Here is a 20621-nt window from a genome sequence, read left to right as displayed (position 1 = left end):
AAACCATAATTAAATCCTCATTTGAAATTTTTTTTCCTGAGTTTCTATTGCTGTAAACTTTGTGTCCTTTTATAATATTTATCTATAACCTCTCTTATTTTTATTTCATTTGGGAACTTCATCTCTCTGTCTTAGAAATGGCGCAATAAATTTAAACTGCGTCATTCAAATTAATCATGCGATTTTGCGTAACTCTTAATACAGATATCTCTTGCCCACTCAAAATAATTGCAAACCAAAACTTTTTTTGACTCCCACCTTTCTTCCTCAGTACAATTGCGACATTCTCTCACTCTTATCGTTTAAGCTTTAATCCTGTTAAGACGCTTTGCTGCAATCATCTATGTGCTGCTATTATACTTCTAGCAGTATAGTATCAAAATTACGAATGTTCTAGAAGTGGGCACGATTGGAGTGCCAAGTGAATTGTGGCCACAAAATGTGAATTTCAATAAATATGACATACAATTCGGCCCGACTGTTTATTCTTCATATCAAAATGGATGGACGCTTTAAGCATCACGTATCTACGCCATTAGTATTTCTGTGGTTCTACATCTCACTGTTCTTACATTCAGTGCTTCAAATATGTTGTGCTATCATTACATATATAGTATGTATATATGATATTGTAATTTTGGTCGGTGATGAAAACAATTCACTTTCTAGTCATGGCCGAAAAGACTTCTGCGTAGATGAATTGAAATTGCGGCATATTGGAATGAGTGGATGGAATTTTGGAAGAAGCACAACCCAGCTTGATATTTAAACGTTTTTTATTTTTGGATGACGAATTTCTTAGCACATAGAAGACAAGGCTGCTAAACGCCTCCTATAATTTAAGATATGCCATTACATTTAATATAATGGAAATTAGCTAGCAGAGGCGTAGGGACACGTTGTCAGCAGTAAGGCGAAGCGGCGAAAGAGAGAGCGACTATCGAATCGAATCGAACCTTAATATTCCACTAATATCGCGCAGAGCGCGACGTGTCCGGATCAATGACATATATTGCCATAATGGCACATAACATGAATGCAGTCATGATAAGTAGGACCTGGAAAGGAGTGGCAGTGAGTGGAGGCAAAGGGGGGCAAGAGGATCGTAAAATGACCCGACATCGCAAATAAGGAAGGGCTGAAGTGTATGAAAAAGCAAGTCAATAAGAGTAATAAAATTAACTAGCAGCGATTTAAAGTAAGAAAAATCTCCTCATAGTGCAAAAGAATACAATGCAAAACAAGTACAATGGAAGACAAAACAAATGCACAAACAATATGGAAGGAAAATGTAAAAAAAGACTAGGTGATAGGAAGATCAGTCTTTTTATGGTGTGCGGCAAATGACCTCAGTTCATAGTCCTTTTCAAGTATTTTAAGTATTTTTTAGTTGAAAAGATTAAATGAATTTAAGTATTAACTTCCAAATGCTATACCGAAGAATTTTGTGTTTGTCTAGCTAAGATAAGTTTCAATAGTATCAATTCTGAGATCTTCATGAAGTGTGACATTTCTGACATAGTAATGTGAGTTAGTGATACTGCGAAGGGAAAGATTTTGAATTTTCTGTAATTACAAGAGATCATTTTTTTGTAGCAGAAATCCATGCAGGTGAAGCGTAAACTAAAACTGGTCTGATAATGGAGGTGTAAACAAGACGTTTCTTCCTAAGAGCCATACTTGAATGTCTCCAACAATGAGAATTATACTATTGATAACCTTATTTGCTTTGTTTCTAATCTTGTTAATATGATCTTTCGATTTTAATTTAGAATTAAAAGTTATACCCAAATACCTGGCGGTCTTGACTAAACAGTATTTTTGAATATGGTAAGTTGGCAAGTAGGATTAGTCCGGGTTTTTTCCTTCTAATGGTAAGTAACTGAGATTTCGCCGCATTAATAGCTGATCTCCATAAAGTGCACCATCTCTTGATATGAGGTACTTGATCTCGTAATTTTTTAATCGCATGGTTAACATTTGTAGATCTAGCCGCGAGAGCCGTAGCATCAGCTAACACCCAAGAAAGTAGTGATGGTCAAGATTTTCCTTTGAGAAATCGGCGACATATAACAAATAAAGTATGGAGCCAAGGATATATCTTTGAGGAACACCGGCTCTAACGGGTCTGATGTCTGAACAGTCATTTCCTTGGGTTACGATGAATTTCCTGTTGGAGATGAATGGCATGAATAAGATGATAATTTCTCTGCCAGTATCCAGCAGAGGGGTGGGACTACGCAAAAATTGCTACGCAAGTTTTGCTTTAATCTTATTGGCCGAGAAATTATGCTCAATGTTGATAGCTACAGAATTAATTTCCAGATATGACGCGTTTTCAAACTAAAAAAAGGAACTAAGAGAATTAAAAGCTAATTTAAAGTTTAATCTAAAGTTACGTAACTTTTCGTATGACAAATTTAATTGACATAATATCCCTTTCATCAGCCTACTTTTAGTAGCTAATTTTACAAAATTTAGCTAAATTTTACAAAAGTACATTCACCTCTTTATAAAATTTTAAAAACGTCTGTTGCAGGTTGTGATACTGGATTTGGGAACGCACTAGCTCGTAGATTAGACAGATTGGGGTTGCATGTATTTGCTGGATGTTTGTTTCCAAAAGGGGAAGATGCTGAAGATTTAAAGCAAAACACTTCAAACAGACTGCACATCGTTCCACTTGACGTGACGTCCGACGACAGCGTTCAAGAAGCCAAAGATTACATCAAGAGACAACTGGGAGATAACAGTAAGTAATTACAGAATTTTTTAGTTCCGTTTCCATAATTAAATTTCATCCAGAAGCTATTATCCGTGAATTCGTGCAAATAGAATCGTAAATAGAAAACCTTTACTTTTCAATAAAAATAACCAAAGGGAAAAATCTTGAAAACGTTAGCCGTTGTTATAGCTTCCATAATAAAAATAGTAACAATAAATGTGATGGAAATCGTATTTTGAGTAAAAAGGCAGATTAAAAACCTTTGAAGAAATGGTGTGAAATACGTTTGATAAGGAAAACCTTATCATTAAGTAGTTTAATTCGTAGTTACTAAATAACTACACCGTTGAGCCTTTACAATATCGCAAAAGCGCAAGCAAGCCAGTTAACTCAATGACAACGCAAACAAGGGTTGCCGAAACTTATAAACTACTTATAACATACATTGTTACTATTATTCGTTTTCTTTTTTAGCCAAATGACAGTTATTAGTCTCAAAACGAAATTTTGCGTGGTTCAGTGTAAATACATTAGGAAAAAATTAAGATATTATTCGTTTATATTTACTCTTTCTGCTACTGAAAAACAAACTGAACTATTTGAAATCAACAGATGCTCTTTTTAAGAATTATATTTTTTTTCCTTTATAATCTGATTGATTTAAAAAAATGCATTTAATTCATGATGTATCTAATTAAAACCATTACATATTTTTATAGAATTACTTACATATTTTTTCACTTTTTAGCAGACAGAACCATATAATGCTCCCATGGTAGTCTAATTGCATACTCACCTAATATACCATGAAATACTTCCTAATCCTCCTTGTGCCATCTCTATTGATAATTTATGCTGATAAACCATCTTAAATTTTAAGAGTCCTTTTGGGCGAGCGATAAAATCTGAACTGTTTCAGAATTTAATTTATTCATTTTTCTTTTCCCTCAACCCCCTTCATAATATAGTTTAACGGAAGGCCTGTTGTCCTAGGCTGGTAAGAGGAATATTACTCAGGAATACTAGTTATCTTATTTTAAGAGATTTGATTGTGACATTTGTGCATATCAAAGCTGTAATTAAATACTCAATCCTATAGTTCGCTTCCTTTTTAGATGTTATGTAATAAGAATAGTCAAATAAAATCTGGACTATTAATCTGTGTAGGTCTTATTTTAATCAGGGCGATAACTCGCTGATATTTAACGAAGTAAATCTCTTGAAGCACCGTCAGGTGAGAACTTAATTCAGATTAAATACTAGAGTTTAAATATTGAGTCCAAATTTTAATGTATGGAATGAAAGTAGAAGCGTAACACTCTTTCATGACTAAAAGCATTTGATGCATGATATCGAAAATCAAAATGCTGCCAAGGAAGAACTGATAGATCGGTACATCCTAAACTTATCTCCTATGTCAAGAGTTTTAAAATATCAGTAAAAAGAACGCAGAAATCTGTAAATGTTAAAAAACTTTAGAGTACAGCAAAGCACACATCGGCTGCCTGTTTGAGGGAAGGGATGCCTTCACGTAGGATGCCTTCTTTGACATAAGCTGGTTCTTATTCACCTTACACATGAAAAAGAGGGGGGGGGGGACTCCAAAGACATGAAAACTCTCACGCAGCCAAACCGTTCGCTGGCATGTGAATCCCAATCGAGCTACCAGTGTTCATCGACTTCTTCTCTCGGCTTTTGATGCGCCTAGCTGTGTGGAAGAAGAAAGGCAAGAACAATGATATCTATTATAATGATTTTTCAGATCAAAATGCTTTTGATGCAGTGACGTATGAGAAGTCAGTAGAAGAATATGAGGAAGATATAGCAAAGATGAAGTCTGCGGCATGTGTAATACTGGGATGCGAAGACAGCATGTTAGATTGCGCATGCGGATGAGTAAACTATGTTATAATTAAATGGCAACGCAGAGTAAAAACCACCAGCAGAATAAAAAACGAATGTTGAAACGACGCAAAAAAGGTGATAACGTCAATTTAGTTTATTAATTTCCATAATAATCTATGTAAATTTTGTTATTATTTCATTTTAATGCAATTTTTAATTAACTACTCTAAATGTCAAACTTCTGAAGACATCATATCTTACGACCTTCACGTATTGACTGAAATGCTTCCTGTTTATTCGTTTATAAAGTATAAATTAATAAAGATAATAAGAAAAAATCGTGCATATTGGAGCCTATCAAGCATTTTAATTCTGCAGAGCATTTCCTGTTTTCAGCATTGCTAGACATTGTGGAGATTCATGTCATTTGAATTTAAAGCACTCCTCTTAATAAAATTTAACAGTGTCTTATATTTACTGCCCAAATTATCAGTTGAGCTATAAATTTCTTGCAAAGTTCATAGCAAATGATTCTGTGTTTTCAAATTAAATATGTTTAATGTTCGAGTAGCCCTTTCTACTGCTACCAGTAAGCCTTCTATTCTCTAACGAATCCAATAAACATGTGAAACTCGATACGATAAGGGATATAAGTCTATAAGTGTGAGAATGGAGAGATTAAAAAGTGTCCAACATTAAAACTGCATATACATTTTAAGATTTGACGATACAATTAACAAAATAAATAAATAAATAATATTAAAAAAGATTAAAATAAGGAGGATCAATTATTTCATTCTTTTACAATGGGTGTTTACACATTTTTAGAATGATTTAAAAAAAACACTAAGAAAACTAATATTTTGGATTAAAAAATTCTCGCAAGAGCTTTTTATTTGAAATGAGAAATATCGTCTGCTACTTTTAAATTTATTCTTTAAAAATTCTTATTCTTTTAAATTTATCGTATGTAAACAAGCTGGGAGTTAAATGACAGGTTTTTTTTTTTTTTTTTTTTTTTTTTTTTTTTTTTTTTTTTTTTTTTTTCACTTTCCAACGAGAAATATTTCTAATCCATAATTCAAAAAGTTCTAAAATTCACGCTATTAATATTTCTATGTGCAAATTAAACAACATTATTAATAGGAAAAGGGAAAAGCGTCAGTCATTATTTCTGCATGGAAAGAAGATACCAAACGAGTATACGAAAAAGGTGAGTATTATTTCTAAAGTTTCTAACATTAAATCATTGGTAAAAAGCAAAATTCGCCAGAGCAGAAGTCAGTTGCAAATTCTTTAAATACATCTGCAGCAACAATAAATAAAATAATTATATAAGATTAACAATTTAAAAAGTTAAAAAACATAATGTTCATCAGTTGAGGCATGTGGCGTAATGCAGAACAATTTGCACAAGATTAGCAGGAGATAAATGGACATAATTTGTCACCTTTGATGATGTCTGGATTTACTTAAATGACTGCAACAGAAAAAGAAGGTCTATTTATCATCAAAAACGAAGAGAAAAAGTATGCAAACATGATTCCGTAAATGCAAAGATTGTTTCAGTAAAGGCTTTATGATTGTCGCAAGATTCTCCTACAAAGTAAAATTAAAAATAAGAAGAATGGGAAAAGTTTTAAAACCAACTCCATGTACTATGTAAAGAAAAAATTTATCCTGTATTTAGAGAAGGAATTCCATTTCTTCATCTCAAGAACATTCAGAGAGTGAAACTTCATCAAGGTAAAGCAAAATGACACAGTTCGAAAGGTACCACTGTATTCCTTGAAAAAATGAAGACTAATGGAGGTATTGTAAATATACATTTCCAAAGCAATCCTGTAACGCCCCCTTAAGTTATTTTATGGTGATGGTAGTGAATAGAGGAACTATGAACAATAGGTGGGCTATGGATTATTGTGTCTTCGGTCTCTTGAAAATGAATCCTTCTAAGCACAAACCTACCACTATTGATGGACTCCTAAGAGTAGTGGAATAAACTGGGCGTGGTGCTGTAATCCCGCTGCTTTGGAAGTCGGGTCTGTCTGACGGCTCTTGAGTTCAAGCAAAGGCAGAGAAAAAGCAATTCGAGTACAACCCCACCCCTGAAAATTTTATGAAAACCCTTCTATAGAGAAAATCACGATGCATACCTGTAGTCCAGACAAAAGGCTATCAAATCCAACATTAAAAAAATTTTAAACATTCATTAAACGGCTTCAAAATATTTCTAAATTTGTATAAACATCCTCTCTGTTTTTCTGCATAACTCAAACTCTGCTCAAAAACTAGCAGCAAAATTCAGAAAATAAATATTCTCGTGAAATTAATAAAAAATTTCACTGTACCCTATGCTTCAGGGAAACACTTTGTTAAACTCTTATAGTGTTGCGAAGCCCCAACTTGTCAGCAACAGTGGTAGTGACTGCTATGAACTGTAAATTATACAAACTCGTAAGAAGGGTTTAAATCCCTTTTTATTCCACTTTAGAAATAACAGCTGCGTTCACTTGACGCTCACAAACTACGCCGACCCGGCGGTTTAACAAAACAGAAATGTGAAACTAAAAATAAATGACAGGATGAATAAATAACGAGATCACTACCTACGAGGCTCTAAAATCGTAACTAACTTAACCGCGTTCTAAGATACAGCTGAGATTCAGCAAGCTTACTGATTAAGCAGTTGAAGATTCAACGAACTGCCGAAATAGGCACACAGGCCGAAACGCGCGGTTCTTAAATTTCTACCTAGCAACCTTCACGTTAGCGATTCGAGAAGCACACATACAAACTCGTTTCCCTTCTATTTAAACTCAATTTACTTCTGCTAAAATTTGAATAGACTGCGCGTTCTACTACAATTTACATACTCTGGCATTGCCAAGTCTAGGAGAAAGTAAAGGCTTGACAGGAAAGACAGCTTAAAATAAGTGTTAGTTAAAATAAATATAAACCCTACACTCTGATAAAAGATTGATCATCAGAATGAGACCATTCAAAACACAGTATTTTCCGATATAAGATACTGTCCAGTAAAATGCATCATCTTACGTATACATTTGTAGAAAATCATTGTGATGCACTTACATATAAGCAGTTCTTGTTGTAAACTAAAGGATTTACTTATTTTTGCTCTGAACAAAAAGAGATATATTTTTTTAGCTCAGCGTATAGTATAGTATGTAAAAATAATAAAATTTCTAAATTTGGAAATCATTTGAAATTCGAAAATTTATGTTCTTATATATGTAACTAATCTGCATCTTGGAGGGAGACGACGGAAATAGAGCTGGTAGTAGAGGCAAAATAATAAAACAATGGGTTAAGTAAACCTATAATTTCACCAAATTTCTTTTCTATGAAGTTCTCCGAACAGTTTTAAATGCATTAAGAAAATGGTCTCTGAATGGGCATCAGTAATAATAACTAAAAGGAATTTAGGATTTTGCCATGAAGTTTAAAAGAAATGATAGTCTCACGAAACATTTAATTATGTATATTTCCACAAGTTTAAGCAAGGTAAACATCTTCCGAGAGAGATTAAGAAAATGTTGAAAAAACGCTATCAGTGATGTAACATTTTTCAAGAAAAACCACACTTTTGAAACATCTTTTAATCATTTTATATAAGGTATAGAACATTAGGTGTCTGAGAAGCAAATGAATGAAAATGGTTTTGTTAATTTACTTTAAACTGTCTCCTAGAATGCAAATCACATGTTCGGAACACAAAATAAAACGAGACCATATTTGTTTATTATATTGCATTTTCTTCATGTTTATCTCTGGAATATATTTTTCCACTCGATGTAATAACTTTGAGTTACCATTATCGTGTATACAGTCAATAAAAATGTATTGGTTTTCTCATTACTTTTTATTCTGTTTCTAAGAATGCGCTGCTTTCTCAAAACTATCTAAGATGGAGTTAATCGTTCGTGGTCTACGCTCTTGATATAAAGATAACTCAGATTTTAATGATAATATATAGTTAAAAAGATTTTTTATTATTTTCCTGTCATAATATTCTGAATGAGAAACTTTTCAAAATTAACTGCATAATTATTTATATACTTATTTGGATACCCATCTCATTTTTGTTTCATGTAACGAAGTCTTGTGGGCCATTGTTAACAATGCGGGCATCAATGCTGGTGGAGAAGTGATTTGGACCAGTATGAATACTGTAAAAAAGATATTTGATGTGAATACTTTTGGTGTCGTCCGCGTGACAAAGGCTTTTCTACCGATGTTGTGCAAATCTCAAGGAAGAGTGGTAACAACAACAAGCTTCGTTGGTGAGTCCTTTTTAATTTCCGAATAACAGTTTCCTTGTATCTGATTTCTATTAATCTCTTAACGTCTAATTAGAAGCATTTCTGGAGATAATTACTATTATTCCACTGAAGAAATTTAAAGCCTTAAGTTTAAAAATATTTTGTTTTTTCCTGGTTTTATTTTCAATAAAATCAATTATTTTACACAGGAAAATATTTGGACAGCATTTCAAGACTTAACTAAACTTTTATTTCTAGTGAAGTTTACTGAACAGTTTGAAATGACATCTAATGGTTTTTCTTAGCATATCAGCGCAAATTATAGGCTGTAGCACAATGGTATCTACTGTTGACGTCTTTTGTTGGAAATTGGTGCTATGCAAAATACGGACTATGCGAAAAAGGAAATTGCTATAAAAATAAGAGATCAAATTTCAACGACTAGGTGAAAAAACGGTGCATAAAGAACAGAAAAGAAAAATTCGAAATATAAAAGTGTATTACACATCAGGACAAGGAAAGTGTGCATACCATTCCATCAATCACATTGTTCAGGGCACAACAGTAGCACGAAAGTTCTGGAGGAATAGGCGTGTTCTGCTTGTTTTGAATTCAGATAGAGTCCGTATGTTTCCTCCTTAAGTACGATCTGTCAGAAATCTCCTCAACCCAATTACAGGGATTCAAGTTTGAAGAATGAGGATGTCGGGCATTCCAAAAACTTCTGAAATTAACCAACCGTCTGCAAAGTGAACATAAGGCAGTTGCTTCATTTTCCGGCCAATATGAAGTGCTGTATTATCTTCCATGAATATATTAATTTGTAAATAATCTTGTTGTTTTAAAAAAGGAATAACCTGCTGATAAAGAAATTTGTAGTAAAGAGCAATCGCGATGGTACAAGTTTTAGAATAGATGTCATCGCTAATACCACATCACACATAATACGGGACACACGTAATCAGAATATAGACGCTTTCATGCATAAAAGTGGGACTCGCAATATACCATATGCGACAGTGCTGAGTATTCACCTGAGAAAGGGTAAATTGGGCCGCATTTTACAGAGATGCATTGTCGATGGCTATTCACGTCAAAAATTCATAAGCAAAGTCAATGCGTTGATGTGGGCATCTACGATGCAACTTATGTATCATGCGGATCATGCATGTATACCGCTCTATACTAGGTTCCAGAGGCTTTCCTATTGTAGACCAAGTGATAGATAAATCACGCGACACCACTTAAGCACTTGTAAAAGAATATCGGGAACACAACGCTCTGTCAAACCACAGCTAAAGTAACTACTTCTACCACAGTTCCGTCTGAAATTTGTTCCCATCCTCTTTCTTGCAGCATATCTAGCTACCCAGTCTCTTCAAGTTTAATAATCATCTTTTGCAAGCTTTTCAGTTGTCGGTATTCTAGCAGTGCAGATACACTTTTACTGCAGTTCTGATAAAACAATTTAACCAGTAATGCTCTTTCTTCTCTAATGGCATGGTGAAGATAGAGTTTACAGCACTGAATGTTCCCATTTGAACCCTGATTTGCATAACGTCCTTTCTACATTGCATGAAAATTACCATCTAGAGTTTGAAATTTGAACTGTATTTTGCACTGCAGTTTCCTTTTTTCCGTGTCCGTATAACGTTCCAAATAGGGCGGAACTTTGCAATGACGTTGCAAACCCGTCGCGGGTGATGTTGCAAAAACGTTGCAATATATGTTGTCTTTAAGACTCCCAGTGTCCACGAAACTCCACTGTTTTGCAAACGTTGCAAAGATGTCTTTATTACGTCTTTGCAGATGAGGTTTTTGTCGCATAGACGTCGTTATTGCGTCTTTCTCAGGTTGTATTTTGGTTGTGAAAGCATCGTATCATGACGTCCTAACAACGCCCAAATGTTCGCAGAATTCCACCTTTTTACAACAGTTCTGAAAACGTCGCTGTTATGCCCTTGTGTTACACATTAATGTATGCAGAAATATAAGTTTTATAATTAATATATTTTTCTTTTAAAAAAATCGTATTCCTTGTATTTTTCTAAAATTTAAATATTTTATTATTTCCTAAAAACCAGGAGATAATACATTTTTTTCTTTAGAATAAATATGCATAATTTTAAAGAGGCAAATATTCAACAGAAATTAAAACTTACAAACCTGATACTAAATTGCAAGCATTCAGTATAAAAATAATATACTATAAAGAATGATTATTTTCTATCCTTAAGAATAACTGCGATATTAGATACTATAATATGATTCGCTTTTTAACAAATATACTGCGTCAAAGTAAAACGCCATTAACAAGATATTATTAGTTTTCAGTAGTTTATTATGCGAGAATAAAAGTAATATTACAAAACAATTACCTTATTTAACTATAAAGAAAAAATATAAATACAGAATTCTATCAAAGGTATTAAATATCAAAATTCCTACAAAATTATCAATGGCAGCAAAACAAGTTTTCTCAAGAAACATCAAATGAATTTATTGTTTTATTTATTGTTCCAGTTTGAAACAAAGTGCATAATCTTAAACAAATATTTATCATACAGTTTCATAAAATAGATTTCTGGCACTTCAGTCTTCATGAGAAATATTTTAAAAATTACTTTATCTTTTTTACTTCAAATTTACTTATACAATAAGAATCAAATTTATGCCACAAAAAAATATTAAAATTCTTACAAAATTATTAAGGTTTGCAAGCTAAATTTTTTTCTAAAAACACTAAATGAAAGTATTGTTTTACTTTACTGCAGTTTCAAGCAAAATGCATAATCTAAATAAACAAATACATGTTTGGTCTTTCCATAGATTTATCATCCACTTTCATAAGCAAATTTCTAGTATTTTAGTCTTTATAGGCATATTTTAAAAATGATTTTGTCTTTTCAACTTTTACTTATACAGTAAGAATAAAAGTAGTTACAAAATAATTAATATTATTTTACTACAAAGGAAATATATAAATACAGAAATCTGTTAAAGCTATTAAATATCAATGTCAATTAAGAAATAATTCCACCAAAAAAGTGGACTGTAATACAATATATTTTCACTTTAGCACTAAAAGAAAACACATGTCACACCAACATAGCTCTTGTTCACATACACAGGCTCCAAAACTCTCACTAGAAGGCGCTACTGTTACTCAATAACAGACATTCCGCTCCGCATTGCACTGGTTACACCATGCAATTACTATACCACTTTTAAATACACAAATGACACTTAAATTCACGCGAAGTAAAACATATTTAAAAATTGAGTTCCATTCAAAAATTGAGTGCACTATACAAACACTGCATTCAAAAAAATTCAAAAAAGTACTATTCAATAAATCAATCAACGTAAATACACAAACACTAAAACTTAAATTAATTACTTGGTATTGGCAGGATACAAACTTTAGAATTGTTCTTTTAAAAGTCTGAATAATGTAACAAATGAGTTTTCACATTGACAACTCGGATTTTTTTTATCTTCACCATAATAAACATCTATAATTCTGCCCATTTATAAGGCTGTAAATTTTCTTCTACCAAAAGCAGTAAGTCACCAATTTTTACATTATTTTTTTCAAACATCCATTTATTATATTATTGAAACTGGTTTAAATAACTGAGCTGCAAAAATTTCCACTTTAGTAGAACAATTCTAATTCCCCCCTGCCCCATTTTTTAAGCTTATTCTCTTTTAAGTTTGTTAAATTAGGTTCAACAATGGCATTCAAGATCTGTTAATAAGTGGGCAGGAGTTAAAACCTCAAAATCGTTTTCATTAGCTTACAGTGGACAAAGAGGGCGAGAGTTTAAAATTACAAGTATCGTAAGAAACTCTTCATATGTTAAATTTATAACTCTTTCAACTCTTTTTAAATGATATTTTAATGACTTAATAGCAGCCTCCCAAAGGCCTCCGAAATTAGGGAATCTTTAGGGAATAAATTTCCAGTTGATGTCCTCTGTCGCTAAATATTCAGGTAATTGGTTATTTGGCTTTATTACTATATCATAAAGTTTTTTAATTTCTTTAGGGGCTCCGACAAAATTCTTAGCGTTATCTGAAAAAAGTTTAGCACTTCTTCTAGCCATAAACCTTTTTAACGTAGCTATGAATGCTTCAGAAGTTAAATCGGACACAATTTCTACATGCACAACTTTCAATAAAAAACACACAAATATACAAACAAATACTTTCTGTAAAGCTCTTTTGCACTGTCATCTGTTTTTTAGATTGTGGATGAATCTGAATAGATAGCTTATAACATTTATAATTTTAGCATTATTATCACTTATTTCAAAAAACGTATTAGGAGTCACTTTGTTCTGAATGTCTCATTTCACATGTAAACTCATCTCTTATGTCTGACGTAGGAATTTCAAAATTGGGATACTCTTAGTCAGTCAGGAAAATAGGGGTCCTTTCGAACCACAGTTTATTGCCCAACATTTTCTCAGGATTTATTCCACTTAAAACAGTGTCAGCGGGATTGTTCTCAGAAGCTACGTGATGCCATTGATGAACTTTTGTCAAGTCCTGTATTGTGGCTATCCCGCTACATAAGAAGATGTCAGTTGTAAGGCACTCTTCACTTTAGTTATCAGTGTGGCTAAAAGAATGGCTGCACACAACTCCAACCTAGGTATTGTGTCACTTTTCAATGGTGATACACGTGATTTGCCTAATGAAACAGAGATTTCGCCTGAAAAATATTTAAGAAATGTCAAAACAATTATTAATTATGTAAGAGATGAAACGAAATCGAGGTACAAGAAGAAAAGGAACCTAACGAAATTTTGATTTACAAGCTCGGTTATTTTAAAGCAGAAGGCTGCCACTCCGAAAAGCGAATACATTTATTTTTCAAATTTAATCAACAAACTCGAACGAAGATTTTTTTTAAATGTGTTGCCAACGCCCAAAATAAAATATTTTTATGTTCCACATTCCATTGTGCTTCCATTCATTAAAGCGAAAGGTATTTAATTTTTTTTTTAAATTGAATCTATTATCTATTTGTTTTACAGCAAACTAAGCGATTTAAAACAATAAATACAATTCTTTATCTCAGTAATTCTTTAACTAATTGTTATCTGGACTCGCAAAATTACACTGGCTAGACTTATTCAAATCATTATATATTTTCTCTTTTTTTATATTAACCATTTTAAATGGCTGACAGCGCGCAAGTGGTTGGTTAACAGTGACAAAGGTCGAAAATTGCGTTTACAACTTTATTAAGTTAAATCGCTTATTAGATTTTAATGAATTACAGATCGATTAAATTTGGAAGAAATGGGGCATTCTCAAAGCAAAAATCCTGGCAAAATCTATATAAAAATTACAGATTGTTTCGATTCTGTGTTCGCTGTAATCGTTCGCATTCCTGTAACTAAACAAGACTTTGGTCTGTCACTTTCGAGCATTTTCTTTTACAGTGCGGCGACTAACACTTCTGTCTGCCGATCTGTCTCACTCACTCAAGTGTCTTTTCAGTTGGTTAAACGAATATGAAGGATGTGTTTATAATTATAAACCTAGGTGTATTCCATTTTGTACGAAATGCTCATTAATATGGCAGGAAATGAAGTTCAGTTCGCAATAAAAAGACTATTGTAGTGAGTTCGTTCTCAGGAATGAACTTCTCAATGAAATAGTTCTGGAGTGTAAGTACTTAAATTTAGTGAACTTTAGGATTGTGCTTTATAATGATTTCAATAATTGCATGATTTCCGTGCAGCAAGTTATATTTGAATTATTTAATTTTTAGTTGAGTTAATTGACATTAAGAAATCTGTTTTTCAAGTGATAAATTTAGAACTTTTAAACTTAAAACTTTTTGCACTGTATGCGGTAAAATATTTCATATTATGTCAGCATATTAATTCAGATAAATTCATCCTTACTTAAAATAATAAATAAAGTCATATTTCAGTAGTGAAATAATTGTTAACACATGACTTGCAAAGAATTAGATTTGCATTTATTTCGGAAATATGATTTTTTTAAAATATATAACATGCTTAAATTAATAACTTACTTTATAGATTATTTTCATTTTTAAATATTTTGCTGTAATAGTTATAAAAATATTTTAAGTATTAATTATTTTAACAAAATTTTAAACAATAAATTAGCACTTATTTTTAGCTAATTAAATTTAATAATTTAAAAATATTTATATTAACTTTATATTTTATTAGGTGTATCTACCTTAGATTAATATATTTAGATGAAATAAAGTAATGAAACATTACAAAATAAATCTTATGCGGACTTCAGATTCTTGAAAGGGCAAATTTAGTCTCTTTTCATTCTAAAAGTAACGTTGATGAACCATGAAAAAAAATGCTAAAATTATTAAGTCTAAAAGCAGTCAAATCACGACGCTTCAGCGACGTCGACAAATTGCAAAGATGCAACGGCAAATATTTTGCGTCTTCACTACGTTGTAAAGATGTCTGTCTCTGTTTCACGGGCGAATGGTGGATACACCAAGGTACTTGGGCCGAAGGCCCTATCCCTATCGAACAAAATTAAAAATTATTAATTATGTGTGCATTAACACAAAGAAAATTTCTAAATTTTAAAAAAAAAAAATGAGTTATATGAAGAAATTTAAGTAACAAGTTACATAACAAATTTTGTCACAAATAACTTCAAGGTAAATCGTTAAATTAAAATAAAAAGTTAATAAAGCAAGATATTAACATTAAATTGTTAATCACAAGTTAATATGAAATAAGAATTTAAAGGTGTAGTAAAACAGCGTCGACTAATGACAGAAGCATCTGGTGAAAGCCTTTCGAGCCGGCGATAAATATCCTGAAAGGGAGACATACAACAATTGGAAGAATAAAACAAGAAGTAGGTGCAACTTCTTCGGTGAAAAATTTAAAAAGAGGAAAGAATAAAAAGGCCGGTAAATAATGGATAAGTTTGAAATACTATAATAAATTAACAATATTAAATTGACACTGGTCCTGTTAAAAGGCATAACAAGATACAAAATATGTGCATATAAAAAATAAGAGGAGATATAAATATGATAAGTAAGGTGACAATATATAATACAAATGTTGAGTAATAATGCAGGTAACAGTAAGAAAACATTAAGTATCGCCATAAGTTGTTTGCAGTTAACAGAATCATTAATGTCGTAATTACATATCTTAATGGCAGGGTTTTGAATATTCTTTTGGCTTTCGAAGAACTTCCTTGCTAATTTACAATATATAGTTTTAAGCTGGTCCATTTTGAGCTCAAAATGCATACGGTTATTACAAATGTACCAGGGTGAGTTTGAAATTTGACGTTATATACAATTTCGGGCTGTTTGGAGCCTCTTTCTATCCGATTTGCAAGAATATGCCCATTGTAAAGACATCGTAAAAAGTACCACAACCACTTTTAAACTTCTCGCACTAGTTTGCAACGTCTTTGCTATACGTCATGTGCTACTTGGAGTACACATCAAGTTTAAAAAAAGGACAACAAAGAGAACGGGCTTTATGTAGGTCTTAGTAACATCGCTCAATACCTGATGTAGCAGAATTGCAAGAACTACATGGAATTTTCACAATGTTTCGCACTACCACAACAATAACCCTATGTTATAAGGATAATCAAAACGAACAAATTAAGAAAACATGTGATGTTGTAGAATTCAGTATACAATTAATAGTTTTTCTAGAATTTATTTAAAAGTGTATTTTATGAAAGATTAAAACCAGGTTTCATAAAAAGGCGGTTTAAATTAGCAAATTAGAATTAGCAAATTAAATAATGTGTTTCTGCAAGCCATATATACAAGGTCCCGCTATTACTTTCATGTTGGCATTACATTAGGATTTTGTGTTTCCATTTTCATTTTACGCAATTGGCTTTGCCCTCCTTGTTCCCATCTTTCAACACTAATTGCTAATTTGTGTACATTTACAGGCATCACACCCAAATCAAAGACCTGTTTAACTTTGGTTTCAAGAAAAAGTCGTATAACGTTTTTGATGCTGTAAAACATTTAGTAACATGATAATTATTTTTGCTTTCATCTCACAATATGCGTATCGCTTTACCTTAGCGTAATTTAAACATATTTGACGTCTCTTCTATGGCTTTTTGGTGGTTCGCCGAAGATTAATAGAAATTTATTATTGTCTTTATTATTATTATTACTGCTAATGTCAACCATCGTCATCATTATTGTTTCCAATTAATAAAAATTTCATATATGTTGAGACCTATTTAATTCTAATGAATTATTATTACTGCCGTTATCATCAACATATCAAGATGGTTACAAACTTACTGATGGGTGCATATTTTAACACTAATTTCCTACAACTTACACCGCACTTTTAAACAACGTTTTTAAATCGTAAATGTAATCTCGGATAGGATTCAAATATACTTTACGTATAATTTATACGTTGAAGAATATGTGAAAGCCCTTTTACCATTACGAAAACAGAGAAAATTGTTGCAAAAAATATATTTCATGACCATCTTTAAAAGTTAATCTACTTAATCTCAATAACATTATTAAGCTTACATTACAGAAATACAATAGCTGAAAATCTTGAAATATTTATTATATCTTGAAATATTTATATTTATATGAGAAATCTTGAAATATTTACTCTAATCTCGCGTAGAATTCACCTTTGAGTTCGTGTTTTAATACGAGTTTGCAATTTTTTATAACGATAGCATGTTCCTTAGTAAATTCTTCGAAATATTTTTATCAACATTTATGTAAAATAAGATATTTCCATTTAGAGTGTCAAGTACTCAAAACATTGGCATAACAAGTTAGGTTTAACTCGCATTGCAAAATTAGCTGTGTGAATATTTATAGCAGCAATAGCAAAAATTTATCGAAATGCAATTAATATTATTATGATTATTATTCTATTTTCAGAAAAAAAAACAGAAGTATAAACATCCTTATCATTCTTTTACAGTGCATTGAAACAACTGTGAATAACTGAAAAGAACATGCGTGTGCTTTTGTTTCATTTCCTGCACTTCTGTTGAAAATAACATTAAATAAAATTTTAATATTTTTAACGCCACTGACGCGTTTCTCGATTTAGATTAAAAGGTAGAATGATTACATATAAAACTTATCATACCTGGTTTCTTGTGTTTCTTTCATATTGTTACGAATTTGCTATTTAAAAAGCTAATGTTAGTTCAATTATAAATTAAATGGTTTTATTTCAAGGACTGCACGTCCCGGGCAGTACAATCCCTGGACAGGAAGCTAAACTTACACCAAGTGTTACGAATTTGCTATTTAAAAAGCTAATGTTAGTTCAATTATAAATTAAATGGTTTTATTTCTCGCGCAGTGCAGCGCGTGACGAATATTAAAAAAAAGCTAATCCGCGAATTCGCTGCAATCAACAAGAGCAGTTTTCTAAACAACAACAAACTAAGCAACTACTACTACGAACTGAGATGTTTTCCTCCTTTTATAAGATTTTAAAATCACGCGCTAGAATCTTCCAGTACTTTCTCGAAATCAAAAAGAGATATTTATTTATTTAATGCACGCGTTCTTGTATTTTCAATTTTCCGGCTTAGCTTTCTTTTAATATTCGTCACGCGCTGCACTGCGCGAGAAATAAAACCATTTAATTTATAATTGAACTAACATTAGCTTTTTAAATAGCAAATTCGTAACAATATTACCAAAATAAATTAAATTAACATTAATTATTTGATATTTATTATTTAAATTTTTTCATCTGCTGTAATTAATTTTTTACTTCTTTCTCAACTTAGCTAGGTGTTCAACTCCTGGCCTTGTCGCTTATAGTTCAAGTAAGCAAGCAGCTCAGAGCTTTTGCGATGGTCTAAGGTTAGAAATGTATCGGTTTGGCGTAAAAGTGGTCACCATTCAGCCATCGGCTCACAAGTAAGTAAGATATTTCTGAAAGATTAGAGCAAATTATTATTGAGTATAATAATCATCATTTGAGTGAACCATCAATGTCAGAATAATAGTACTTTTGCATGCCTTAATTTGAATCCAAAACTTAAGAGTGTGAGATAAAAAATATATAATGGGGTTTGCCGTAATCACACACACGCACAAAAAAAAAAAAAAAAAAAAAAAAAAAAACACCATAACACACACATACACAAAAAAAAAAACACACCATAACACACACACACAGACACTAATATTATACAGACTTTCTAATTTCTTTCACATGTTTAACAATATATCTCTTATATAGTCCAATATTAATGAAAATGAGTCAAATGAGCTCATTTTTTTCTCTTTATAAGTCATAATTCTGGTTTAATTTGTTTGTTTAACAGATTTGTTATAGCTTCACCATACATAAATTAAATATTTTATTTCGTTTTAGACACTAATACAATTTTTTTAACATTTTCAATTGCTATTGCTTCGTGCGTATTCAGACGTTTCTTTGCAATTTTTAATATACTTGTTATATTCTCCGATCATAACTAATCATCTACACGATTTTATTTGACATAACGTTACGCACAAGTTTCTTTTAACAACTTTAGCGATACGGTTTAACATCGTTTATATATGAATGCATGATTTCAAATATTTGCTTGAGATTTCTCTACATTTTATAGAGTAATGTTTGCTTTGGAGCCGCAGTTACTTACAAGCGAACTTGAAATACTCTCGCTTTCTATACTTTAGGAGGAAATTACAGCTTTTATCCGTAGTTTTTTAAAACCATAGTAACTGTTTCATTTACTGATACTAAAATCTTTTGCACCCTGTAAGAAATATTTAATTTTCTAAGAGTTATTTTTAATTTTGAAACTATTTCCTTTAAATTCTTGTTTTATACCTACAACTCCCTGCCAGAATTAGATTTCAGTATCGCGTTTTGTGTGAATGAAGTACAACCAATATTTAATGGGAAGTTCAATCCCTTTCGTAGAAGAGTCCAGATATTCTCAGTAAAGCGTGTTTTGCCACCGGGATACGTCCTTGCTTTAGGCCTATCTTACTACGTTCTGCCGTAGTCTTACGTGCTTGTTAGTATTTGCCTCTGAGGTTTAATTACGGGTCAATTCTGTTAGCTACTTTTGTACAACTTCGGCTAAGGCTCAGCTAGTTAGAATTAATTTAGTTCCTTAATTTTATATCTTAAGCCCAAATGAAGGGTTTCCTGTAAGCACGTCTGTAGTATTTTTTTTGAGTTAATATAAGGATATTTTAACCCTTGTTTGGACTTCCAGCGAATGGTTTCTAGACACTTCAGTAAAGTTCTAGTAGCCAAGGACACATTAAGTTAAGTAGAACTTTATAACTCTCTCTAACAAATAATACCTCCTAATTCAGTTTTTAGGTTAATTTATTGCATTCATACTGCTAATTTTACATTTTAGTCTGCATTCATTGTGGTATTTGTGCTTACTTTATTTTTCACACTCTAATTGATTATGCCCATGGAAAACTTTCTGAAGGAAAGCGCATTTACTTGTATTGCTTAGATAACGAAATAACTAAAAAATAACACTTTCAGAATTAGCTTTATCCTACGGAACTACATAGATGCTGTTAGCTTTATATAAAAATTGATTTTAAAGTTTTGTGAATGAGATTTGTAGTTAATGCTTAGAATTTCATAAAAGTTAGCCATGACAACAAAGCCTTAGCTATGTGAGTGCTAAAGTATATGTATCATGAGTTATTTACATTAATAAATGTAATATCTTCTTTCAATACGTTTTGTTTACGTACCTCG

The 20621-nt window shown here is 31.8% G+C and overlaps 1 protein-coding gene across 1 annotated transcript in view; it reads left to right on the top strand.

Moving 5' to 3' along the window:
* The window catches only part of LOC118197973 (retinol dehydrogenase 7-like), a 49927-nt gene that overhangs the window by 10878 nt on the left and 18428 nt on the right, over positions 1-20621 (top strand). Inside the window, exons 2-4 of the mRNA XM_035369547.2 lie at positions 2540-2752; positions 8692-8874; positions 18661-18793. Coding sequence (XP_035225438.2) covers positions 2540-2752; positions 8692-8874; positions 18661-18793 — 529 coding nt within the window. The remainder of the gene's footprint in view (positions 1-2539; positions 2753-8691; positions 8875-18660; positions 18794-20621) is intronic.

Source organism: Stegodyphus dumicola, chromosome 2 (assembly GCF_044657685.1).
Source record: "Stegodyphus dumicola isolate Sdum_Otavi_A_Nest chromosome 2, ASM4465768v1".
In the NCBI taxonomy this organism is placed as follows: Eukaryota; Metazoa; Arthropoda; class Arachnida; order Araneae; family Eresidae; genus Stegodyphus; species Stegodyphus dumicola.
The sequence above is the reverse complement of the archived record's forward strand: the minus strand, read 5'-3'. Positions and strand labels throughout refer to the sequence as shown.